Source organism: Salvelinus sp. IW2-2015, linkage group LG31 (assembly GCF_002910315.2).
Source record: "Salvelinus sp. IW2-2015 linkage group LG31, ASM291031v2, whole genome shotgun sequence".
NCBI lineage: Eukaryota > Metazoa > Chordata > Actinopteri > Salmoniformes > Salmonidae > Salvelinus > Salvelinus sp. IW2-2015.
In genome coordinates, this window is record NC_036870.1 from 9,587,627 (window position 1) to 9,614,849 (window position 27,223).

Here is a 27,223-nt window from a genome sequence, read left to right on the forward strand (position 1 = left end):
TTCCAAAACCACTACCCTCGTCTTCTTTGGTGTGTGTGTGTGTGTGTGTGTGAAGGTCGTGAAATGGGCATGGCATAGGTTATGGCAAATGAATGTCCCAAACACAATCACCTAGCGAACCATTCCAACATACAACATAATATTTAAATTATTTTAATGTATAATTGACCTATGTACTGTACATTGATACAATACCTCCAAACTGACTTTCCACAGCATGTCTGCATGCAGTAAAAGGAGAATCTGACAGCAAGCTTGTCATCTCCGACTGTCTCACTTTATTGTCCTTACAAAGAGAAACAGTCTCTTCAGATGAATGTGTACTATGCATATACAGCGAGTGTAGCATAAGGGTAGTTAATAACAGTATTAGGAGCAATAATAACGACACTAATAAGAATATTGAGAACTGTGTTATTTCAAAAGACACATAACGAAGTACAAGGAGTATACATAAGATAACCGGCCAATCACGAGCCTGCTCAATAAATAGAGGGAGCAGAATAGAGCTCTGTGATTGGACGGGTTAGAAATACATGTCAACGATTCGTTACTTTTGGAGTTATTTTGTTTTCTGGTTTACTTTACAGAGGCAGAGAGTAGAAGTACATCATTCCCTTTTTTTGAATGAAAAAAATCATTTCTATATATATCTACATAGATTACAGTATCTTCCAATTGATAATAATGAGGATAACATTGATACAATAAGAATAATGTAATATTCAGTATGAAAGGTTTAAAAAACTAAACTTAAAAAAAACTTGTTAACAGTACCTGACAGCCATTTTAATGTTTCAACACGATGCGCCTTTCTCCCCATCACCCCTTGCTTTGCAAAAATGAGTTGGGGAATATAGAAAATTATCCTTCTTAAATACAAAATCTGCTGTTTCTAGATGTTTCTTCTCACTCACATTCCTTGCACAATCTTTTTGCTTTCCCACGCCGTTCGTTAACACATTCCACTGTTGGTAGAAAAATACATACATATGATAATATACATACAACAAATAAATGAAACGATGAGAAACCGAAAAAATACGAGATTGACCAAGTGCCTTCTTTATATCAGACCCCCCCCCCCCCATTTTTTGTTCTCTCTCTCCCTTTTCGATGTCTTCTCCTTTAAGTGCATTCTTTGAACCATTCATATATCATCTCTTCATTCAATACTGGACTACATATCCCATGCTTCCTCTTCATCTCAGGTAGTCCCTTCACGCCCTCCTTTCCTTATTCTCTGATTGGGTCTTGCATSGCCAAACCTCATTCTTCCATTCATTCCTTCGCCAACCCCAAGGCAGTGTAGTTTTTACTTAGTACTTTCTCCCTCCCAGTGGAGGCTGGTGGGAGGAGAAATCAGTGGACTGCCTCATTGAAATAGCTGGTTTCAAACACATTTAATGTGCTTGACACACGTTCCATTCCAGCCATTACAATGAGCCCATCCTCCCATTTAAAAAGTGACACCAGCCTCCGCTCCTTCCCTCCCTCTCCATCCTCCCCTCTGTCCATCCTCTCGCTCTATGAGTTCATGTGCTCCACCTGAATGGCTGAGGTGGACACGGTCAGGCAGAGGTCCTTATGGGCCGACAGGTCGGTGACACTGACCGTCTTGTACTGGTGCAGGTCAAAGGGGCACGGCACGCCCTCCGTCTGCGGGTAGCTGCCTTGCTGAGGGTTGTTGGGGTTCTGGGGCTGGTTCTGCCCTGGGTTCTGACCCGCCCCTCCGGGACCACCGCCTCCTCTGCCACGACCCCTCCCCCTGCCCGCTCCTCCAGGAGTGTGACCCTGGGCCTGCTGGGCGGCGACGGCAGCCGCCACTGTGAGGGGGTCCGGGTTGTGCTTCCGCATGTGTTTCATCAGGTAGGTCTCCTGGAGAAGAGGAGAGGAGAGAAAGAGGGTGAGCAAGGTGGACAGTGCAGTGAACATTTACCATGCAGTGGGTCTTGGGAACAAAATGCAAGGGCTCGGCAGCACATACACCACCGTTCAAACGTTTGGGGTCACTTAGAAATGTCTTTGTTTTTGAAAGAAAGGGGCCAACATCCCGGAGTGATGGTTGCTGATAATGGGCCTCTGTACGCCTATGTAGCTATTCCATTAAATATCAGCCGTTTCCAGCTACAATAGTCATTTACAACATTAGCAATGTCTACACTGTATTTCTGATCAATTTGATGCTATTTTAATGGACATTTTTTTTTGCTTTTCTTTCAAAAACAAGGACATTTCTAAGTGACCCCAAACTTTTGAACGGTAGTGTACATACAAAGTCAGTAATATGTAGTCTATGCAAATGACTGGGAGGAAATATAGGCCGAGTGTATATAAACTAGTGGAGGGGGGGGAACTGTTTTTAACTACATAGCCAAAGCCTACCTGTACAGTCCTATACAACCCTATAGGTTACCATCAAGCCAGACTACTGCTTGTACTTCTTGTTCAACTGTTTTCACTACCAACCAACTTACAGTTAATTACCTGAAGTAGTCATTCAAGTAATCTAATACTGCAGTTACTGAAAGAAGTACATACAATGAATTAGTCTCCACCCTCACAATTCCCTAACCCCTCCCCTAAATGATGACATTGCTGAGCATCCCTTCCATGCAACAGGCCCCTCTCGCAAGTGGAGGCCTTGCACCTAGAAAGCAAAAGTGGGTGTGACACTTTAAGGGGTGGGGACTATATGTCGTTTGAGGAGGAGGGTAGAGGGAGGAGTTTTAGGGTGATTGGCAGGCGTACCGAGGTGTAGGCGCGGTTGCACAGGCCACAAGAGTAGAGCTTGGCGTGTTTGACCGTGTGAGTGGACAGGTGCACCTCCAGACTGGCCGCGTCTGTGTAACCGCGGTTGCAGTTGTGGCACTTGTACGGCTTGTCTTTGTTGTGCTGCCGGCGGTGAGACTGGGGGAAGCCATGAAAGATTTAATACATTAGGATTATTTTTGACTATGATGTCATCACATCATTCCGCTTCTGTTATTAACTGTACGTAACGATTTTAGAGCTAAGCGACATTTTGCGATGAGAAACGTACAACCAAATAAATGGAAATTGAAATGATTAGTGTCCAGATGTAAGATCCGTTGGACTTGTGAATTGGATGTTGAGATGTAGTAGGTAGGCCTACCTGCAAGTTGGACAGCTGAGTGAACGCTTTCTCGCAGCCAGGATGGATGCACTTGTAAGGTCGGTCCCCAGTGTGGATCCTACGGAAGTGAAACACAGTCTGTAATGAACTACAGCTCCCACAAACCCCAGTAGCCTGACTACTTCCGTTACAGCGTCACTCACTCCAAGGAACTGACAGGAACGATGGAAAGAGAGACATCCAATCCCAAATCAAACAAACTATCCATAGAGATTTCTTGATGGCCCTTCATAGATAAGAGTTTCCACCATATTGCTTCCTGGTACATCCAACCAGTCCTTTCAGATCTATGATTGAATGAGCAAAAACAGGGTTCGACATTAATGCTTGTCCTCTTGTCCGGGACAAGTTGTCGGACACGAAGAATATATATTTAAACTGTCCGAATGGACAAATAAATAAAAATATTAATACAAAAATCCCAATATCTCTTGAAGGGGGCGGCAGCGTAGCCTAGTGGTTAGAGTGTTGGACTAGTAACCGAAAGGTTGCAAGATCGAATCCCCGAGCTGACAAGGTACAAATCTGTCGTTCTGCCCCTGAACAAGGCAGTTAACTTAACCCACTGTTCCTAGGCCGTCATTGAAAATAAGAATATGTTCTTAACTGACTTGCCTTGTTAATTAAAGGTTAATTTTTTWAATAAAAGATCCAGTAAAAGGCTATCACCAGGAAATGGCTACAAAAAGACCCTCCCACAGTGACACAATGGATAGACATTGTAGAAGAAATACACCACATGGAGCGTATGACCTTTGCTTTAAGAACACAAGAGGAGAGAGGTCAGGAACACTGGGAAAAATGGGTTTCGTACTTGAAAATGGTCTAATTCAAAGATATTCAAAGATACTAATATGATGGAGTGATGTGCACTGTAACTGACAGATCTTTTTTGTTGTTCTTTTATTTTACTTTATTTGTAATTTATTTGTGTTCCTCAATAAAAACAAAGTATTAAAAAATAGATATATATTTGAAATCCCAATATCAAACAATTACTCTGATCAAAATTGGATGGGAGAGGTCAACATTGGAATAATATTCATATCTATTTTTCATGTAGGCTACATAAATAAAAAGCCTACAGGTCAAAGTGTAGGTGATATACACATTGTCTACAGCCTCATGTCCAAACCCATGCTGACATGAGGGAGGCCCCAGAACATGTATTGAGACTTTTAATTACACAAATATAGGCTGAACGCTTTTATTAAAGAAGTCTGTGGGGATTAGGGGAGTTTTGAACTTGAACGAGAAAATAAGAGGATGTGAGACACAATGAGTGAGAGGGAACCAATTAGAAGAAAAGAGGACTAGATGGAACTAGAGAGGGTGTGCGCTGACGTGACTGCCCACTGTCCCTGTTTAGTAGTGTTTACCTGTGGTGCTGCTGTAAGTGACTGAGCTGCCTGAATGTTTTCTGGCAGAAGGAGCAYGTGTAGGGCTTGGKCCCYCTGTGGATGCGGATGTGCTGGGCCAGGTAGCTGGAGTTGGCGAACGATTTGGAGCAGTGGGGACACTTGTGCGGTTTGCCCTCAGTGTGGTTTCTAACAAGGGGATGGGGAGATGGAGAGAGAGAAAAAGAGAGAGATTGATAATGTATCAAATCAGCGACGAATGATCCAGAGATCAAATCATAATCAAATCCCCCCGAATCAAGTTTTAGCGCAGTTTGATTGACAGTGTGCACTTTTTGGTTGTTGCTGTGTCTGAGTTGCGACACACAGTAGGAAAACAGACAGCAGGCACAGCCCCCCTTTCCTTTCTCTCTCTTTCTCTCTCTGTCTCTCCACCTATGGTGTGCTACTGATGTTCTGGGGTCATTCTACAGAGGCCTACTGCTAAGGAATTTGAGTGAAAGCAAGCTCTTGTGTCTTTATCTTGAAACCTAAGGCGAAACATCGAGAGGGGCGTGTGAGGGAGGATATGTAGCCTAATAGAGAAAGCAAAGGGTGCACTTCACTCTAACAGCATGGTGAGGGTAGGAGGGGGAGGAAGGGAAAAGCCATTCATTTAATTCCTCATAAACGTTCAAGAAACCAAAGACTAGTTGAAGAGATGACAGAACAGATAGAACTGAAAGTGTCAGGGAAAGAAAAGGAAGAAATCAGTATGGAAAGTTGTGGTCGTAGGATAGCTAAATGTACAGATCAGTTGTCTGACAGAACTTTTTACATTATGAAGCTGTTTCTGGTATAGTTTATCCAAAATTGCATCCTTTACCCAAGGATGAACGTAACTTATTAGTCTTTGCTGTGGTTGTCCGGGTATCTAAAAGGTTAGAATGCAATCTGTCACTTTAAAAGGAGTTAACTCACCCCCTTCAGATCAAATGTGGTGTTCCACAGGGATCGATTCTTGGACCTGTACTATTTCTAGTTTACCAAACGCATCAAAACAACTTTCTCAGATTCTGTTTGCCAATAACATAAGCGACTTGAATTCCCAAAGAATTCTGCAAACCACACATAAAAAAACATAGCCTCCAAGACAGCAAACAACGCAGATACAACACTTGGCAACAGAAAAACAGCACACACTCTCCTTATAAAAGGGTCACTAACTGAGACATTTCGACAGAGAAAAAAAGGTGGTGGTGCTGCTTTGTCAAACATCACCAGAAATATAAATATTGGGTTTGTTTATTCTAAACCTGTGGTCATAGATGTAGTTATTGGGTTTGTTTATTCTAAACCTGTGGTCATAGATGTAGTTATTGGGTTTGTTTTATTCTAAACCTGTGGTCATAGATGTAGTTATTGGGTTTGTTTATTCTAAACCTGTGGTCATAGATGTAGTTATTGGTTTGTTTATTCTAAACCTGTGGTCATAGATGTAGTTATTGGGTTTGTTTGTTCTAAACCTGTGGTCATAAGATGTAGTTATTGGGCTTGTTTATTCTAAACCTGTGGTCATAGATGTAGTTATTGGGCTTGTTTATTCTAAACCTGTGGTCATAGATGTAGTTATTGGGCTTGTTTATTCTAAACCTGTGGTCATAGATGTAGTTATTGGCTTGTTTGTTCTAAACCTGTGGTCATAGATGTAGTTATTGGGCTTGTTTATTCTAAACCTGTGGTCATAGATGTAGTTATTGGGTTTGTTTATTCTAAACCTGCGGTCATAGATGTAGTTATTGGGTTTGTTTGTTCTAAACCTGTGGTCATAGATGTAGTTATTGGGTTTGTTTATTCTAAACCTGCGGTCATAGATGTAGTTATTGGGTTTGTTTGTTCTAACCTGCGGTCATAGATGTAGTTTTATTGGGCTTGTTAATTCTAAACTGCGGTCATAGATATAGTTATTGTGCTTGTTTACTCTAAACCTGCGGTCATAGATGTAGTACAATAAGAGGTTTTGTAATCAGTATATTGGGAGCAATACTGTCTCATTTGATTTGTCGCAATAAAACCCTATGTATCTAATGCAAAGTGGTTATTAATATTGTAATGGTCAATTCAAAGCCAAATATAGATAAGTACATTGGTATCACTAGCACTGAATTTGTAGTGATAGTGATGGTCTTTACTAACAATCCTTCAATCTTGTGTGATAGTCTATATTCTGCAGTCACCTATTCCCTGAAATCAACCACCACACACACACTCACACACATACACGCCAGGGAGGCAGCAGTACCGTGTGTGCTGCTGTAAGTGACTGAGCTGCCTGAATGTTTTCTGGCAGAAGGAGCAGGTGTAGGGCTTGGCCCCGTGTGGATGCGGATGTGCTGGGACAGGTAGCTGGAGTTGGCGAACGATTTGGAGCAGTGGGGGCACTTGTGCGGCTTGGCCTCCGTGTGAGACTTGGCGTGGATCTGCATGTCCGACTTGCTGAAGAACGTCACTGCACACATCCGGCACCTGGAGGATGGGTAAGAGAGAATGGTAAGTGATGGAAACGAGCGAAACAGAGATTTACTGTTTAGAGATGAGGATATGTTGAATGGGGAAGAAAAATCTAGGGTCAACTTGGTAACAAATGATGAGTGTTAAGGACTAAAAAGTATATAAACACAAAGCCTGTAATCTACCTGTATGATTTGGTCCCATCTTTGTTCCCATGCTCATCCTCATCATTTGATAAGTCATAATGGTCGGCAGTGTGGTGCTATAAACAAACACAAAACAATGTTGTTTGTTTAATAAACAACGCTTTGCTTCACTACCTGAAGTAATGACACTAAAATATGTAGCCTTAACACATTTTATCACTATGGATTGACTGGGGAGATGCAGTGATCTAACCCCCACGTAATACTGAAGATAACTTCTATAGAGGCTGTAAGTCCTGCCTCCCCATCTCGTCATTGGTTCTTAGGAGCATATATATCCATAGGTGATTGAAAGATGAACGAGGTCCACACTCCAGTCCAGTTGGTTGCAGTAAGGCACCTTAAAGTTGGTTGCCAACCGCCATATAAAATCCACAGAAGAAGAAGATGACTGAACTAGGAGAGATTACTAGAAACTAACTAGGTTTCCTCTTTTATCTGTGGATTAATTGTTGGAGTAGAGAACACACGTTTGTGTGAATCAAAATGGGTCAAAATTCTACAAAGATCCAGCAAAAAAAAAGGACCATGTACATTTAATGTAGAATAACAACCCAGTGTTAATATCCCAGGACAAAATAGCAGCAACAGCAAGGTAGCTAGCTAATGAATGTTAATGTGTTTTGACCTGTCCTCAAATTAGTTGAGTTTGTTTTGAAATTTCAACCTGCGTGTCCTGACGTGTCTGGTGTGGATGGACAAAATCAACATGTACGCGATGGCGCGTGCCCGGGTAGTCAGCATGTTAGTTCTTATGTGACATCACTTAAAATCTCAAATACCTGCCCCCAGCAGCCAGGTGTGCCAGAATCAATGCATCACTTCCTGGGGGAGGTTGGCGCAGCCCTCTGCATCATCGACTTCTTCTTCCTGCCCGCTTCCGGGGCGTTGGCATGACAACAGGAGGGATGACCAAATCCTCTTTCTTGTCTGAAACAGGGACATAAAAACGGGATGGGGACAGGAGGATGGAGGGAGGGGAGAGAAGGGGAGAGGAATCAGCTCTGATTAAAAGAGACCAAAAACCACACAACATATCCCATGGGCCTCTCTGCTTGGTGAGTAACATCCAAAGTGGTCTCTCCTGGTATGCAATGGTGAAAGCAACAACACGTGAGTGGTAAATCACCCCACAACACAGAGGCATTTTAATCTCTTCATATACTGGAACACCTGACAGAGTTCATCGCTGCAAAAAAAGAATTGGTTACACTCAACGGCCTATTTGGACAGTGTTGCACAGCTACATAACTAAACAAAATTGATTTCGCTTTTTTGAATGGGCCAGATACTGTAGTTTGTATGGTTTGGATGTTATTCCAAGACAAAGATTTTCATCAACTTTTGGATGATCACATTCATGGATGAAATGCACCACCAGAGAAACATAGCGGCGTACTCCAGAACATAGCGGCGTACTCCAGAACATTCCTTTGGTACTCCAGATAACTTCCTTGGACCATTAGTGGGAGGGCATCAGATCATATTCTTCGACATTCAGATTGGGTTTTTGGAGTCAATATAACTCATATAACTATTGGACCATCCACAGGTCCCAGATTTGATCATCTTCATATGTTGTGCAATTTATAGTGTGAGCTTAAATACAGTCTTCAGTAAAACACTACATCCAAGCATCCTGCACATTTGAAGACATTTTATACATTTTCTTCGTAGCTTATGACAGGGCTTACTGCAGCGTTTCCCAAACTAGGGGTCGCCTGATTTGAAAATGGGGTCGCGCTTGGTTCAGAGGTGCGCTTGGTTGATAGAACCCGGGGCTATGTCAGTGACCTCTGGTAGCCGCTAGATGTGGTTGTAATAAACAGGAGAGGTTTCTGTTTTCTTCCTACACATATGGCTTTATCTTTTGAATGGTTTTAGCTGCAACATATTATGACCCCGTCACTGAAAGATAAGACTCCACGTGTGGATGTGTCTGACGTTTCCCTCTATAATGCCCACATGCCGCGCAGGAGTCATTAGAATAGAGAGGACGGGACCAGACACTAAATCCTTTCTACACAGAAGATCATAGTGGGGCGGCAGCGTAGTCTAGTGGTTAGAGCGTTGGACTAGTAACCGAAAGGTTGCAAGATCGAATCCCCGAGCTGACAAGGTACAAATCTGTCGTTCTGCCCCTGAACAAGGCAGTTAACCCACTGTTCCTAGACCGTAATTGAAAATAAGAATTTGTTCTTAACTGACTTGCCTAGTTAAATAAAGGTTAATAATATATATATATATATATATATATATATATACACAATTATTGCCTGATGGTCTTCTGAACTTCCCAATACCTTTCTGATACATGTCAGTCACTTCAAACCATACTTCCTTACTGTCAGACTGATTTGTCATAGCCCCAATTAAAATATTATACAACAACAAAAAAAGAGATCAAAATGGGGTCGCGGGCCAAAACCGTTTGGGAACCTCTGCCTTACATTATCTCAGCACAGAAATGTCATTTAAAAAGCAACTCAACTGCACATCTAAACCAGGCTTCAAACAGTCCAGAGTGCAGGTAAACACAACCACAGGACTGGCCATAGGCTAAGGCTGCAGATGCTTTACTGCTAAGCAGTAGGGATGGATGATGGCATATGGGGAGGAAGTAGTAGGCTAGGTGAGGCAGGGTGGAGGGGAGATGGAGCTGGGTACTCACTGTGGCTGTAGAAGTAGAGAGAGGAGTGCTGGCTGCTCTCTGACAGAAACCGAGAGAAGAGGAGAACACACTCAACACACGGAGCTCACTACCCGGCTCGCTCCCTCTCTCTCTCACCGCAGAGGTTGGGGTGGCTGGATCAGGTCAAGGGTTAGTGGCTGGCTGCTGGCAGCGCGTTGCCGGGGTTAGCTCAAGCAGCAATGTGTGTGTTACTGTGTGTTTGTTTGTGTGCGTGTAATGCATGTCTGTGAGTGTTGAGGATTGAAGTTTGTGATAAAAAAATAAAAAAAGACTASAAGGTGGTTCCACCTTTGCTGGGTCAGCCCATATCAACAACGGGATGAAATAAAATACAAACAAATGCTCAAATTAATGTATGTCTGTATGTGAGTGTGTGCCAGTGAGTCTGCTTTGCTTGTTGATAAGCCAGGAAAGGTTTGCAAGCCACTCAGGCACACAACCTATCACCTGTCTCTTATACACATCTAGATGTGTATAAGAGGTATGTGTGTATGTGAGTGTGTGCCAGTGAGTCTGCTACGGTTGTTGATAAGCCAGGACAGGTTTGCAAGCTGCTCAGGCACACAATCTATCACAATGTGGGGGGGAGAGGTAAACAGGTTTTGGGGAACGGGGTGGAAGTTTTACCTGTGTTTGTGGGGTGCAGTGCGGACACTATCATGGTGGTGGCAGGGGGTCCGGACACAAAAGATTGTGTGGAGGTGGGTTGAGAGACCAGGGTGCCTTGGGGAGTGGTTATCACTAGCCCTGCTGAGAGGGAGAGAGAGACGGTGACCTGACTGCACCACACCCCTCCCAGGGAGAGCCGAGGCACACATTACACACACAATGAAATACTGAGAACGTTTACGTTGGTTCTTTCTGTATCTTTGAATATATAACATGATTAGACCAGACAGAAACAGGGAGGAGGCACACATAAAACAACCACAGAGGACAGCCAGACAAACTGACACTGGCAGCGTGTCTTGTTTACTCACCTGCCGTCATGATGCCCGTGGACTGGACGGGCACCACCGTGATATTCTGTGAGGTGTGCGGCTGGTGCAGGTGACCGCCTAAGGCGTTCAGTTGGACGCCACCGACTCCACCTTCCTGTTTGGGCACCACCCGGCCTCCCGTGTCCATGGTGAGCACGGCGGCGGGATAGTGCGAGGAGTGAGGGAACGACGGAGAACCCTTATTGTCCGGACCCAACTGCTCCTTCATCTTGTTCAGGAACATGGCGTTTTCAATCTATAGTGGAGGGGTAGTGGATCGTAAAGGAGGGGTGGAAAAGAGAAAGACGGGCAATAGAGAGAATGGGGTGAGATGCCAAAAGGAAATGAGTAGCGGTGGTAGAGGTTGATAAGGGAAGTGGAAGAGAGGAGGGGCAGAAGTGATCATTTGGGGAGGCCCGTTGTTTTGTTACTTACATATGTATTACAGTGAATTTGATGTTTTGCCATCCTCACCTAAGGTGCAAACTCATTATTTGTTAGCGTTAACTAACATGTATTATTTATTTGCGACACCACCATGTACATTTCAAGATAAGGTCCAGTAATAAGGTTTCTACCTGTCCTTGTACTGTGGGAACGGGAGACCAAAAGTATGATGAGTTGAAATGGGAATCTTCCATTATTTCTGTAATTGAAAAGCAACATAGCTTATAAACACCTGCTCGCTCTGCGTCGTCAGTCGAAACGAGACCATGCCCATCTCAACTGATGTCTGGCCAAAGTTCTTGATCTCTCGCAACTGCTAAGCATATCCAAGAAGTTGAGTAAAAGAAATTAAGAGTTTTGCTCAAGGGAATGGGGGACATTGAACGATACAAATGCTGAGCTAACACTGTTTTCTTCACTGGCATGCATTTTGTCCACTGCCAATAGATTTAACTAAAGATAGAAAAGTGTGAGCCATATTGATTGCAAGTCTCCATTGCCCACGGACAGAGTGTCGTTGTTGGTCAGGATTGTAAATGGCACATTACTGTTTACATACAAATAAATGCATGCAGAGCGCAGTAGCGGGGGTGTACAGAAAGAATGTTTCATCAATGGCTACGTATAACCTCTAGCAGTCTACAGATGAGATCATYACAAAAAAATATGGATACATTGTATTGAATGCATAATAGAATATTTAGCTGAAATATTTTAAAATGCAATGCAACTCCCTGAAACCTATTGGCTAGCTTCTCTCACTGAGTTACATGGCAGGAGTGGGCACTATACATAGCAAGGAACAATGGCAAGTCTGTCATTGAAAACCATCCCGCTAACGTTAGGTGTATAACGGGGAAGTTATTTATTGGAGCTTTGTAACTCAATACACCAGAAACAGAGACGTGTCTGCTAACAATTCTGATGGGGAATATTGAGTTATCTTAAGTTATAGTATTTCCTATCCCAGGCCAGGGCACACATAAGACAGCTTGCCAGCCAACGGGATAGCCACCACTACCTACAATAAAACACTCGTCTACCCTTTATTTTAGCTAACTGGATGGTGGCAAGCGTGATAGACTACTATTGATGTTAGCTAGCAACAACAGATGAGTGAAATCTGAGCTAGTTAGCTAACGTAGAAGCTACCTAGCTACTTGAGGTTAGCTAGCTACAGTAGCTAACTTGCCTCCATTAATTTCAGTATTGTTAGCTAGCTGGCTACTATGCGGCCTATTTTTAAGTCGACAATAAACAAATAAACTTCCGCTTGAAAACAACAATGTCACAACCCCTACGCCTCCATCCCTCTCCCTGTTCGTCACACTGTGAGAATAAAAAAAAAAACGAGAAAAAAACGTCGACGCCAATGCCCCTGTGCGAGACGCAGTTTCATGTAGACTTCCGGCTATCCAGACAGAGGGGAGTAGCAGCTCATATGAGTTGCTCTGTCAAACAGAAATAATTAACGATTGAGTAATAACTCGATGTTAATTACCGGTGTTGGCGATTCCCTCTCAACCCCGGGGCTCCCTCGGGTTGGGACAGTTCGGAAACTCAGTCCAAATCCGCCCAAACCCTCAGATTCTCCGATTTTTTTTTCCTCGYTTTTTTTCTTTTTCCCTCTTGTGGGTCTGCTCCGCTCTACACTTCCGGTGCCGAGAATTTGATTTCCGGTCTTTGGGAACGTATAGAACTATTTAAATTAATGTGATCATATATTATATGATTATTTAGATTAATTGATGATAATATGGAATGTCCTTGTTATTGCTGGTAGCCTTCCACTATCGATGATGGCTGATAAAGGTATACCACAGTACAGGCAAAGAAAGGGGTTCCCAAACTGGTTTCCCTGCTCTTATTTCCAGAAAAGTGCAATATTTTTTTATTTATAAATGATGCTCCCCCATCATATATGTTTTGGACTCTCTCTCTACCGCACCTGCTGTCTCTATCTGTGAATGATCGTCTATGAAAAGCCAACTGACATTTACTCCTGAGGTGCTAAACAACTTTAAACCACCATCGCAACAATATACTGTTCCCTATAAGATATTGCTTTCCCATCACATAGGCCTACTGTTTTTCCCCCATCATGGCCATCATTGACATTGCTACATGTGACGTGAACAACAGCTGGACGTGATGGCCTTAAACCTACTTCATTCCTGCTCAGACATTACCACGCACCAGACAACCCTGAATAGCCTGGGATACATGGGTCCAAGCCAGCAAAATATCACTAAACCCATCTAAATGCAAAACCACCTTCGCCAAAAGACCTCAACCCATAGTATCTGATGGGGTAACATCACGGGTGAACAGTATTTGACAGGGAACAGTATATGATGAGAGAACAATGTATTTTAGGAACAGTAGGTTTTGATGAATGTGAAAATGTTTAGAATTTATGTATTTAATCTATAACATAATAATAATAATAGTAATCATCATCATCATAATCCCTCGACTAAACGGGTGCGCCTGCACATTGACTATGTACTGGTAACCCCTGTATATAGCCTCGCTATTGCTATTGTTATTTTACTGCTGCTGTTTAATTATTTGTTACTTTAATTTTATTTTTTTACTTATCTATTTTTTACTTAACACGTTTTTTTTCTTAACTTCTTAAAGCATTGTTGGTTAAGGGCTTGTAAGTAAGCATTTCACTGTTGTATTCAGCGCATTTGACAAATACAACATTTATTTGCTCATCATCATAATTCATAAAAAATATATAATTTGCCAATGTGTTGTGGAAATATTTCTCGGGGAAAAAGCTAGATTTTAATGAATTCAAACAAAGAATAAAAAAACTGGTTTTACATAATAATTAAATGTGTTTGTTTTTCTTATCTCTCAATTCCAGGTATTCCATCTTGACTGTATCTGACTCAATATTCATATTTAATCTGCTCATATTTAACAAAATATTGTTATTTTATAGAGCCACGCTGATGGATCAGAGCTATATCTATATTTTATATTCGATATTTAATTTCAATGATCCCACCACGACTGATCTATGGATTTTCTGTATCAGGGTTCCACGGATGGAATTGCGGAAAATTGTACATCCCCCAAATTACTAGAATTTAAATTTGATTGGGTAGTAAGGCAAAAAAGAAGGCSGGATTGTGTTTCCTATGACGCYATTGGTCTAAGGTCAGCCAATTACGTTGGACGGTGTAAAGCGCCACCAAAACATTTCAATTTGAAATTCAAACGGCTGTTGTGTCTGCAGCGAAACAAGTGTGAATGCGCGTATTGGTAAGTAAATAATAATAAACTAAAATGTGTGAAATGTTTTGTTTATATGTTTGTAATTACGAAGAGTGGTTCAAATGAACGGCTGTTTGAATTTTGTTTTTCCTGCTATGYCTTTGCCGTTACCCCAACTTGCTGGGTGTGTTAACGTTTACGGTAACGTTAGTAACGTTACCTAGCTAACGTTAGGTTGGTTGGATAGTTAACAGTACAGTAGTTAGCTAAGCCAGTTAATTTTAGCTACACTCCTACTAACTTGCTATTGGTTTATTCACACAACTAAAGCTTGGCTTTCTAGCTACAACCTTTACAAAGTTACAGTTTAATTCTACCCACCATTCCACTTGCAAACTGGCCAATGTTATTTTCTTTTTAGCTAGCCTATGTCATGCCATTGATGTATTTATGGTTAGCCTTACATGTTGCTCCCTCTGTTTCAGGTACAAATTCAAGCCATATGAATAAAGAGGTGAGTGGGACTCTGATATAACTAGCTAGCTAACTATCAACCTAACGTAAGRTACCAATCTGAATAGGGTGGTTTTGGATATAAACAAGCTTAAGCCAGGAACTAGTTAGTTTAGTCTCTTTCTCTATTGACAGGTGCAGAAAAATAACATGTAACTAAATGGACTGCCTGCCACAATCTGTTGTCACTTTGTWAAGTTAGATGATTTTTCCTTCACTAACCTCTGCAGAACACCTCCCGACTACCAGTCATGTCTGGTAAAAGGGTCCTCTCCGCTAGCAGCAGTGAGAGTATAAACTGCTCAGACCAACAACCTGCTCAGGTGTGTAAAAGCATTTTGCAAAACTAATACAGACAGTGATGAKGGGCATGTTCAATTCCTTTAGAAATGCATCACAAACACACGTTAGACGTGTCCTTTTGTTTCCAATCTATCCTTAATTGCCAGGAGTAAATGTTTTTTTTTTTCTTCTTTAGAAAAAGATGAGAAGAATTGATTCAGACCCAAAGATGAGACAGACAGCAAGTGCGATGGGAACAAAGAGGCCCCTTCCACCAAAGCGAGCTGTTGGTGAGTGTTCTCAAACTTCAACGACTGGATTGGCCAATGTCATCCTCTTGTTTTTAATAGTTTTAGCRCTGTCTTTCTGTATTACCAGTATTTATTTGTATTTTATAACCCTCTCTCTCCTTCCCTCTTTCTTAGCAGCCAAATTGATTCGGCATACAGGAGCAGCCACTATAGCTGCTGGTCCCTCTAGAGGTGAGATGCTGTGAAATATGTATACATGTGATATTAATAGCTAGCCGTGTAAGTTTCTTGTTTGGTAATATTTCTTCACATTGTTGTCTTTTTAAATATATATATATTTAACCCCGAATAGGGTTTCAGAAGCCGCCCATTGCCTCTGTTGCTAAAGCAGGTAGGTACCCAAGTCCCTTTTCAATCACATGGTCCTTCCTTAATCACATTTTCTGTATATTGTATCCACAAACATTCTCTTCCATATCTTAAAACATGAGTGTTGAATGTGTTTTCCTAGCACCAATAGCAGCTGTTGGGGGTTCACGGCGGCCTGCATGGGACCTGAAGGGAAAAGTTACGGACATGGAGGGCAAGATTTCCAATTACCAGAGCAAAGTCAAAACGGTGGGCCAGGAGAATGAGAGCCTGAAGGAGTCTGTAGCTAAAAGCAGGCAGAAGGAAGCACAGATGACTTCAGACCTACAAGAGCTCCACACACAGCTCAGGTACAGAGTACCAAGGAACATGCATAGGGTCGACTATTATGTGAAAATGGGTGTAGTGGCATGGGAAAGGGCATTGTAACCACATAGGAAAGAGTGATTCATTTTAAATAAGGAACATCAAAGGAGAGTGTTGCGTTAGCAAAACAAGTGGGCCTATAGCTGACATGATTTCTTGCCTGCCTTGAGTCCAATACTAGTCAAAACTTTATGCATACATTTAGCCAGTAGTGGTGTAATAGTAACTTGATGGTATCACTACATGTTACTCTTTTTGTCCTTCTGGTGTTTGTCATTTGTACCCATTTTTACTGTGTTGCAGCCAGTATGAACTGGAACTGGCTGCCCTGTCTGGTGTCAAAGAGCAGCTGACCATTGTGTCCAGTGAGAAGGCCTCCCAGGAGAAGATCTTATGCAACCTCACRGAGGAGCACAAAGTCCTTCTGGGCTTGAGGGAGAGTCTGGAGGCTGAGCTTCACAGTGTGCAGGTAGGACATGTTCTCCCACAAAAGAAGTGAAATGGCATGCAGGCCTACTCATTGTGACAACGGATCACCTTGACTGCTGTGACATGAGATGAATGGAGTATAGCTTGTTTTCTAACGTGCCTCTGCTCCTTGGTCAGTAATATCTAAGGAGGTCTGGCATAGCCCTTTGGCCCAGCCTCACTCAAACCCACTGCCATTACAGCTTGTCACCAGCCCCTGTTGCAGTCCAAGATTTTTTTGTTTTTAGTGCATCGGTGTCTGACTTCTCTCTTTCTACCAGACCCAGCTCTCTGTGCAGGCCTCCACTCTCTCCCGTTGCCAGACCACCCTGAGGGAGACCCAGGACACTGTTCGAAACTTGGAGGAGACTGTGGCCCGCCAGACAGACGAGATTCACTGTGGAGAGATGGAGCGCAGGGGGCTCCACAACACAATCCAAGAGCTCAAGGCAAGGGGGTCTTTCAGTAGGGGGAATGCTCAATTCCCTGAAGATATGATTGCATTGCATCATTTTATTCTCTGGAGCCTATTGAATTAGTTGTTTTATTTTTATATTTCTGCTTCAAACAAACTGTATGCTCTCGTTAGCTAGGCCCCTGTCCATTTGTAGCTCATGACGGAGGAGCATAAAGTTGCATTGATCATCTCACACTAACAAGACTGACCGCTGTCTTATTTCTATAGGGAAACATCAGAGTTTTCTGCAGAGTGCGCCCCCTGCAGGCCGGCGGGCAGAGTGACCATATTCAGCTCCCTGCTCACGACAACAAGGCTCTCACACTGGCCAAGACTGAAGAGGTAACAATCACACACCTGAAGCACAGTCATGAAATGGGTCACTATAATCARTGTTTAGGTAATTGTATGTTTTTCAGTGTGGACCTCTAATCTTACTCTATTCTTAAATGTCAAAGATTGCAAACAAATCATCACTTCCCCATTTCCACGTAGTCTCACATAGGGCGCTCCGGAGACACCCAAAAGAGCTACAACTTCAGCTTTGACCGGGTGTTTGGGCCCTCCATCCCTCAGAAGGATGTGTTTGAGGAGATTTCCCTCCTGGTGCAGTCAGCCCTGGACGGCTACAACGTCTGCTGCTTCGCTTACGGCCAGACGGGCAGTGGCAAAACCTACACCATGGAGGGTAGTGAGATGGAGGACATGCGTGGGGTCATCCCCCGGGCCGTGCAGCAGATCTTCCAGGCCTCCAAGAAACTGCGGGAGCAGGGATGGAAGGTACCGATGACGCCATTGGTTTTCATCTGAATGAGTGGTAGCTGTCCCTACAGCTGGACATTTCTATTATAGTGAACAGGGAATTTGAACATGTTGATTTGACATTTGCTGTATTGATGTGTTTCTGGTTTTCAGACAGATGATACTGTATATTTCCCATTTTGTATTTAAGTGGAATGAGTTAAAGCTTGTGTAAATGCATGATACTTGCAAAAAAACATTTTTTTGACCGGATTCTGGTACATCCCCCCCCCCCCCCCCCAGTTTACATTTACTGCCAGTTTCGTTGAGATCTACAATGAAACTCTGCGTGATCTCCTCTACACTGGCAAGGCCAACAAGAGACCGGAGCATGAGATTCGCAAAAGCGCCAACAACGAGATCTCTGTCACCAATCTGACCTACCAGAAGGTCAACTCTGAGGATGAGGTGGGCATTTCAACATTCATATTATCCTAAATTTAACTAATGTTCGATTTTCATTTTATTTGTACGTTTTAGATTTAAAGGTAGACTCAGCATTATGACCTAGATGCAGAAAGTAAAGTTGTGCATCTTGCTCACTGCAATATTTGCGGTGCTGCTTGAGGCAACATCATTTCGCTATGTTGACCTTTAAGTAATTTAGATGGCACTCATCCATAGAGACAGCGAATTYTGTAGAATTAAAGTATAGGTATGTACAAATGCATACCAGTTAGTGCATAATAATTACCTCAATAGTGCTACAGTAAAGGAATGATGCGAAGTAGCCTCTTGTTTAAAAAATAAATACAAAATTGCCCATTTAGGACCTGAATTGTCCTACATGTCAAACACAGGGAGGAGAGCAGTTGTCTGATAAACCTGTATGGGTGGTTCAAATCCCTCTGCAATAAAGTATCCCCTATCCTATAAGATAATCTAATGTGTCCATTTTGACCAAATGTCCATCCAGGTCTGCAACCTGATCGCACTGGCCAACCAGAACCGATCCACAGCCCGGACCAACATGAACGACCACTCCTCCCGCTCGCACTCGGTGTTCCAGCTTGACATTGAGGGCGAGAACTCCGGGAGAGATGTCAAGTGCAAATGTAATTGTGTTGTCTGCGTTTTGTACATCTGCAACCACACAGGCTGAGATGTTAAATTAGAACAAATGATAATCCTGTTGTCTGATTGCGTTCTGGTATGAGAATCCTGACCTGTGTTTCTGTGTCTGTCTGCAGCCTCTCTGTGTTTGGTGGACCTGGCTGGCAGTGAGCGGGTGCAGAAGAGCCAATCCCAAGGGGACCGCTTCAAGGAGATGACAGCCATCAACGGCTCCTTGACCAACCTTGGGATTGTTATTGCTGCCTTGGCTAATAAGGTATATGTTTGCAGTCCAATGCCTCTAGACTGGTGGCTTGCTTATGGAGCCACGGGTGCTTTGTAAGTTATAGCTTGATTGCYTTCGCTTACCCTCCSACTCTTTGTCTCTATTCCAGGAGAGCTTTATCCCATACAGAAACTCAAAGCTGACGTACCTTCTCCAAAGRTGCCTCGGAGGAAACAGCAAGACGTAAGTTGGGTTATGAGCGAAGTTTGAATGGGATTTGTGATTAGTCTTTTTTTAATTGACTTTTAGTTGTACGGTTGTGATTATGAGCAGATCAAAGTATGTAACCTTCTGTCTCTGCTCTTCTAGCTTGATGTTTGTCAACATTTCCCCAGAGGCAGACAGCTTCCCGGAGACGCTGAACTCTCTGCGGTTTGCCAGCAAGGTCAGTGACCTCACACATTATTACATTTTTTAAACAACATACAGTTCACTCTGGTACTTGTTCATATTAGTGCTGTGCATATTTTGTTTAAATATCTGAATAACAATTACATTTTTTTTTTTTTCTGTTGCAGGTGAATGATTGTGTTATTGGCACAGCATCAGCTAACCGGAAGTAAATGTGCATCCTGTGGAGAGAAATTAATGTGGTGTCTGTACATTGTGGTTTTTAGACATATGCCCTTGTATTGGTGGTTTCATTTTATATTATTCATTTTTAATCAATTGGATCGGATATACAACGATCAATAAAAGCTCATTTTTTAAGTCTTGTTTGTCTTGTACTTAATCATAGATGGATGTTGTCAGTAGTGTAGGGATAAACAGTTTACCCACCTTTTTTGTTTGCCCACAGTTTGCTGAAAAATTCTGTTAAGTATAAAAAATAAAAGAAAAACKTTTTTAATAAAGCTGCATACAAACATGGTATCTCTTTTGCTTTCTTGGGTAAGGCAGCTTCAAAATGCAGYTGTTTTAGCCTATTTGAGTGCTTTCTGTGGTGGTGGGGCAGCCAGTGGAAAATACGCGGTGTAGGGGTTGGTAATGTTAGTTGCGCCGTGATTGGCTCAGTGTTCTGTCACTCATGGGAACACCACTACGTTGGTGTAAAACATCTACATGTAGAGCTCTTGGGTGCTGCTGTAGACTTACATTAGAGTTGACCATCCAAAAAGTCTCAAAGTCATTCGCCACAGGTCAAATCAAGTTATATCTACAGTAGCTTTGATTGGACTGATGTCAACATCATACTTTCAAAATCTTAGTAAGCTAGATAAGCAGTCATGGATCGAGTCAGCAATCTACTGCCAAAACCTTGTCATAAGATAAATTATAGATAAAACGTATCGGCCATTGGACGTGAACATTACAACAAGTTGGAAATCGCAAATTCAACAATGAGTGCTAAGGCACCACTGCAGCCCGAGGTTTGATCCCATGCTGTGAAGCGCACAATTGGGTTAGGGGAGGATTTGTCTGGCAGGAATTTCCTTGTCTCATTGTGCTCTAGCGACTCCTTGTGGTGGGTCGGGCACCTGCAGGCTGACTTTAATCTTCAGTTTGACAGTTTCCTCTGACATGCTTCCAGGTTAATAAGCAAGCAGTGCGGCTTGGCTCTCGACCATTGCCCAGTCCACAGGACTACGTCATATGGACTGTCTTAATCATTAATGTCTTAATCGGAATTACGGATTGCCTCTTATCAGCTCGTCCATAGGGAGTAGCAGCGATMAGAAAAGATCGGAACTACCAATTCGATATCACGAAAAAGGGGGTAACGACATGGGCCATAAAAGTTTGAATACATTGGCCAAGCTGTCAATCCAGCATGACTTCTGCCATGTTTAAAACAACTGGAACCTCCAGAACTGGGAAATGACAGACTTCAGTGAGTTCAAGACTACTGGGACCTCGGATAAAACTAGCTCTGACTGGGAAAATACTGGAAATAATTTAATGGTCATCCAACTTGAAATTCCAACTCGGGATTTCGGGCCTCTTTCTAGAGCCCACAAGAAGGACTGCAGCGCCACCTGTTCAAGTGAGCACAGCACAAGGTGATTCCAAAAATGTTGTGTATACTGCTGCATAAATTATGTAATATGTCAGGGCGATATGTATACTGTAGCCAAGAAAGTAATACTTAGTGTATGTTGTGTAGTAAGCTGTTAGTAGTCCATGTGCATCACCTTAATAATTTAGCCTACTGTTCTGACTTGATGTTGCACATGTAGCCTATAGCCAGTTTAAGAGAAATGTAATCATTGAATATTGTAAGAGCTTTCATAGTCTGCTTATATGCCCCCATTTATTTATCCTACGGTTCTGACTTGGTGTACAGGGAGAATACTATAAGGATGGGCCATGTTCTGAATTCTGTCGCTGTAGATTTCAAAAGCTGAACAAATAGTTATATTGACTACGTCCGTCCTAGCGCGCTCATTAATGTCTTAATCGGAATTACAGATTGCCTCTTATCAGCTCGTCGTTCCCTTATGCCAAAGTTTGTACATCTCAATTGTTAGTAGAAACCACATTTGTTTAATCAATCAGCCATATCAGCTATGTTTTTCAAAAAGGCAGTAAATGAGGCTGAATGAACGGTTTCGCTGCCAGACAAGGCTCCGCTGATAGCCAGGTGTAAGGATTCACTCCATGGTGCTGAAAAGAAAGCTCTGCTGTTGGGACAGCTTTATGTAGGCCCTAACAGTTTGTGGGCACTGTTTGTCACGGCAATTAATGTATTGTTTAGTGTTGTGGCTTTGCTGGCATGCATAACATTTATTGTTTGCACCACCAAGATTTACATGCTTAATTCTCCCCTGTTAAGGAGAATGGTTATTTGGTCTGATAATGTTACCTTCCAGATCTGTTGCAGAGGTTAAGCTGAAATACAYTTTAATCAGAGAGGAAGAGGCGAAGTGAGAGCGCTCACTCTCCGCTAAGTATGTTCAGAATAAGCCCAATGCGTTTCTATGGGRTTAATATGCAGACCTAAATTTGCCGCATGCCTTCCCGCCTAGGGCAGAGATATGAGCATCTCATTATATACACAACAAAAATATAAACGCAACATGTAAAGTGTTGGTCCCATGTTTCAGGAGCTGAAATAAAGATCATAGAAATGTTCCATTTGCACAAAAAGCTGATTTCTCTCAAATGTTGGTGCGCAAATTTGTTTACATCCCTGTTAATGAACATTTCTCCTTTGCCAAGATAATCCATCCACTTGACGGGTTTGGCATCTCAATAAACTGACTAAACAGCATTGTCATTACACAGGTGCACCTTGTACTGGGTACAATAAAAGATCAATCTAAAATGTGCAGTTTTGAAACAACACAATGACACAGATGTCTCAAGTTTTGAGGGAGCGTGCAATTGYCATGTTGACTGTAGGAATGTCCACCAGAGCTGTTGGTTTGCTGATGTCAACGTTGTGAACAGAGTGCCCCATGGTGGTGGGGTTATGGTATGGGCAGGCATAAACTATGGACAACAAACATAATTGCATTTTATTGATGCCAATTTTAATTAGATACCGTGAAGAGATCCGGAGGCCCATTTTCGTGCCATTCATCTGCRGCCATCACCTCATGTTTCAGCATGATAATGCACGGCCCCATGTRGCAAGGATCTGTACACAATTCCTGGACGCTAAAAATGTCCCAGTTCTTCCCATGTCCTGCATAGTCACCAGACATGTTACCCATAGAGCATGTTTGGGATTCTCTGGATTGACGTGTACGACAGTGTTCCAGTTCCCGCCTATATCCAGCAATTTCGCATAGCCATTCAAGAGGAATGGGATAACGTTCCACAAGCAACAGCCTGATCAAATCAAGGAGATGTGAGGCAAATGGTCACACCAGATACTGACTGGTTTTCTGATCCACGCCTCTACAGTTTTTTAAAAAGTATCTGTGACCAACAGATGCGTATCTGTATTCCCAGTCATGTGAAATTTTATAGATTAGGGCCTAACGAATTTATTTGACTGATTTCCTTGAACTGTAACTCAGTAAAGTCTTTGAAATTGTTGCGTTTATATTTTTGTCCAGTAGACATCTGGTTTAATTAACTAACCTCTTCTTTATTTTACCACTTTCACTAAACGCCACAAGAGGTCGAATTAGCTTGGTTGCTATGCTACCTCCAGTGTCTAGTCGGTAGTCGAGACAACCCTACTACTTTTTTAGTCGTCTGGCATTTCTTCAGAGGCGGCGCATGATGGGTTGTATGCAAAACATGATGGAAAACAAATCATACCATTGGAAATGTATATGTAAACAACGGAGAGAGGGTAGCTTGTCGGTATAGAGTCTGGCTTGACATAATTGTGCACATTCTAAAACGGTAAGTTGTGTTTAGCTTGCAAGCTAATGTTAGCTAGCTACCCGTAGATAGACATTGAAGYCAGTTTTTAGTTGTAGRTAAATMATGCTCTCATGATTAAGAGCTTGAAAAGTACTATGCTTTGTAATGAGAGAAACTCCCAACACTGCCTTTTCAACYCATGTCCACCGGCGCAGACTGTTTACACACCAGCTTGCTTTGCTACTAGCTAACTAGATTGGCAACAAATGCTAGCTGGTTAGAATAATTGACTGACTGCAAGCCCGTGCTAACTAATTGCATTGCTATCTGTTATTTTGCTATACATGTGACAAATAAAGACTACWACTCATCACGTTTATTAATTGGCAACTGACAGTTTCTTTCTTTGATTTATTGAACCAATCTGTAGGCTGTAACATTTCCCCAACAAAATGTTAATAAATGTTTTTGAATCTCAAGGTAGTGTCTGTCTGTCATTCAGAGAAATTTCAGTCAATGCATTATAAGAAAGAATGGTTGTGATTTGTAAAGCTTAGCTTACATTAAAAATGTGTTTTGATTGGTTGATTGACCACCTAGGGCAATTTCATATTACTGTTTTGGGAATGTGGTTGAACAATGTTTTGTGGTAGGCATTAATAAGCACTAATAAAGGGTCAATCTCAGGAAAACTGTTGCCTACTTGTAGGTAAATGAAAGGACATACAACATTCATCCACCACTTGATATAACGTGTKCTTTGAATTATTCTGTCACAAACTTAACTTTCCATCTCTTCAAACGCCTAGATGCATTCTCTGTCAATGGGGCAGGGCTGTAGCAGCTCAGGTGCCCCCTCTGGCTCGGTGGTTCAGGTGTGCTTCCCCAGCTCCCAGGCGTCTGTACTGGACAGCCTGAATCGGCAGCGCGAGGAGGGCCAGCTCTGTGACCTCTCCATCCAGGTCCAGGGGAAGGTGTTCAAGGCCCACCGCTGCGTGCTAGCTGCATCCTCACCCTACTTTCACGACCAGGTGTGTGTCTTGTTCTGCTTGCTGGCGCGTTGCAGAGCCAGACTGAACTTAGTTTAACTCTGTAACGGCCTCTGATAGTGTCTCATGTAGATAGTTTTCATCCAAGGCCTATGGCACTATGCAACTTGCTGCACTGAAGTGAGAGCTTACATCGATATTCTTGATTCTGTGCATTGGGATGTCGCCAGCCATCATTAACTGTCCCCCCCCCCAGGTGCTCTTGAAGAACATGTCCACTGTCTCCATCCCTGCCGTCATGGACCCGCTGGCATTCGAGAGCGTCCTGAGCTGCGCCTACACGGGCCAGCTGCGCATGCTCCGCGAAGACATCGTCAACTACCTCACCGTGGGCAGCGTGCTGCAGATGTGGCACATCGTGGACAAGTGCACAGAGCTCCTCAAAGAGGGGCGYGTGGTGGGTAGCGCATCCCAGGGGGTCATTGGGGGAGTGCAGGGGAACCCTGGATGCAGTAGCAGTGAAAGCTCCCTAGGGGCTGGGAGTGCCCAAGCAGGTGGAAGCAACACCCAGGCAGCCCCTCACCCTCCCAGCCGTCCGTCCCTGAGTGAGAGCCAGTCTCCCAGCAGCACCAACTACTTCAGCCCCAGAGATGTCAACTTCGGAGGGGGAGCAGCGGTAGCTGGAGCTGCAGGGCAGGAAGGCGTGAACGCCACTCCCAGCTACTGCACCCCTTCTGGGGCCGAGGAGGCCTTCCTGATCGAAGAGGAGGATGAAGAAGAGGAAGAAGAGCTCCTGTACCATAGGAAGCAAGGGAGCAGCAGGAGGAAACGGACAACATCTATCTCGGACCAAGAGGTTGGAGTCAGCGACCGCTTCGGAGTGTCGTCCTACCAAGACGGGGACGCCTCCCCTCTCCAGAAGCGACCCACCTACAGCCAGCCCAGCATCATGCCCCGGAAGCAGTGGGTGGTGGTGAAGACGGAGGGATCCCAGGATGATGACCTGATTGTGGTGTCGGGGGAGGAAGGGCCAGATGAGGAAGAGGAGAGAGAGTTGGAAATGTTGAGGGAGAGGGAGAGGACGTTCAACATATCCAACGTCAGGACTCTGTCTGGAGAGCTGAGGAGCAGAGCGGACCATGAGATGGAGACACAGGTTAGTCAAACCCTTGATGCGAAATGTTTGTCTGTGTATGTGGCTACTTACCATTCTAACTTATCAGGAGGACAACTGTCAGTTTCTGTATTTTTGGATCGTTACCAAACTGAATCCCTTTTTCTCATAGATGGATTACTGCCAGTCTTCTGAAGACTACCTCAAGTTTGACAGTGGTTTGATGGACCAGACTCCCCCACAGCACCTTCATGACAGCGCTGGTCAGAGTGGTGGCAGAGCCGTTTCTGCCCTACACGGCCAAGTCCAGTCTGCTGCTGCTGCTAGAGCTCAGCTCTTTCCCATAGACATGCAAGGCAACCAGATCCTCATGTACAGCCAATCCTCTTTAGACTCCTCTCAACCCATAGGAATAGGAGGTGGTATGGCTGGGGCACCATTTAAAAGGCCAAACTTAGAGCATGGAGCGGTCCATTTGTCAGCACAGGGGGGTTTGGGCGGTGGCATAGATGGACTGGACGGGGGTGGTGGTGGCGGYGGTTCAGGGAAGGTGTTCATGTGCCACTGTGGAAAGACCTTCACCCACAAGAGCATGCGCGACCGCCACATCAACATGCACCTGGACCTGCGGCCCTTCAACTGCCCCGTCTGCGCCAAGAAGTTCAAGATGAAGCACCACCTGACGGAGCACATGAAGACCCACACGGGGCTCAAGCCCTACGACTGCCACGGCTGCGGCAAGAAGTTCATGTGGCGCGACAGCTACATGCGGCACCGCTCCCACTGCGAGGGGCGGAGCGGGGCGGCTGGCAGGAGTGAGGATGGGGGAGGGTCCGACCGCACTGATGGCGTCTCCCCTCAGCATCTCCCCCTCTCGGCCAGCGAGGCCGGTCAAGATGCCGTTGGTAGCAGGACTGGGATCTCTGTCTTGTCGCCACATCATTCCAGTACAGGTAGCAGCAGCAATGCCGTCTCGTGCCTGACCATGGCCGGTGCAGGAGCGTGCTTAGGGGTCAACTCTCCAAGCGTGTTGCAGGATCAAGGTTCTGTGTTTGGTCTGGGGGTCAGCCAAGGTGGGTGTGAGGAGGAAGTGTGTGAGGTTGGTGATAATGATACTAGTGTCACTTGACCAAACGGGTGAACACCATGTTAGTGTTTTAAGACAAGGGGGCTTTGGAGAGGTATTCCAATGACCTCTGGAAAGTGACCCTCTTGGAAAATGGCTAGGGACCATTGTACAGTTCAGTGTACTATTACATGTCAAGGTTATTCTCTGTATGACTGTTTTGTGGCACATGCTGTGTCTAAGAAAACCAAAAATCAAGAGACAATGACTCCGCAACAACACTTTTGGCAAAATCTAAACTAGAAATAGAGGAAAGTTGCTGTTGTAAGTGATGTGTTCTACAATATTCTAAGCTTTGTTCTGCCAGGGAATGAGTGCATTTCAAGT

At 43.6% G+C, this 27,223-nt stretch overlaps 3 protein-coding genes across 3 annotated transcripts; 2 read left to right on the top strand and 1 right to left on the bottom strand.

The window, feature by feature from the left end:
• Positions 1–255: 255 nt before the first annotated feature.
• Positions 256–12,989, bottom strand: LOC111956080 (zinc finger protein 384-like). The gene is given in 14 exon segments (XM_024134736.2): positions 256–1,878; positions 2,752–2,910; positions 3,137–3,215; positions 4,537–4,704; positions 6,797–6,872; positions 6,875–7,020; positions 7,191–7,267; positions 7,978–8,041; positions 8,043–8,088; positions 8,091–8,141; positions 10,531–10,653; positions 10,884–11,139; positions 11,462–11,529; positions 12,832–12,989. Coding segments are annotated over 13 exon segments (1,659 nt in total). The 5' UTR covers positions 11,525–11,529; positions 12,832–12,989; the 3' UTR covers positions 256–1,527.
• Positions 12,990–14,530: 1,541 nt separating this feature from the next.
• kifc1 (kinesin family member C1) lies at positions 14,531–20,280 on the top strand. Its single transcript, XM_023976516.2, has 17 exons — positions 14,531–14,609; positions 15,047–15,075; positions 15,305–15,397; positions 15,553–15,646; positions 15,782–15,838; positions 15,960–15,998; positions 16,119–16,326; positions 16,646–16,811; positions 17,092–17,259; positions 17,496–17,609; positions 17,763–18,047; positions 18,312–18,476; positions 18,985–19,123; positions 19,259–19,398; positions 19,517–19,590; positions 19,717–19,792; positions 19,926–20,280. Exons 2-17 carry the CDS (start codon positions 15,064–15,066, stop codon positions 19,968–19,970), a joined length of 1,875 nt encoding a protein of 624 aa, XP_023832284.1. The 5' UTR covers positions 14,531–14,609; positions 15,047–15,063; the 3' UTR covers positions 19,971–20,280.
• A 3,039-nt stretch (positions 20,281–23,319) lies between these two features.
• Positions 23,320–26,996, top strand: LOC111956083 (zinc finger and BTB domain-containing protein 22-like). The gene is made up of 4 exons (XM_023976517.2): positions 23,320–23,706; positions 24,477–24,698; positions 24,913–25,812; positions 25,943–26,996. The coding sequence occupies exons 2-4, from the start codon at positions 24,477–24,479 to the stop codon at positions 26,897–26,899; spliced, it is 2,079 nt and encodes a 692-aa protein (XP_023832285.1). The 5' UTR covers positions 23,320–23,706; the 3' UTR covers positions 26,900–26,996.
• The last annotated feature ends 227 nt before the right edge of the window (positions 26,997–27,223 follow it).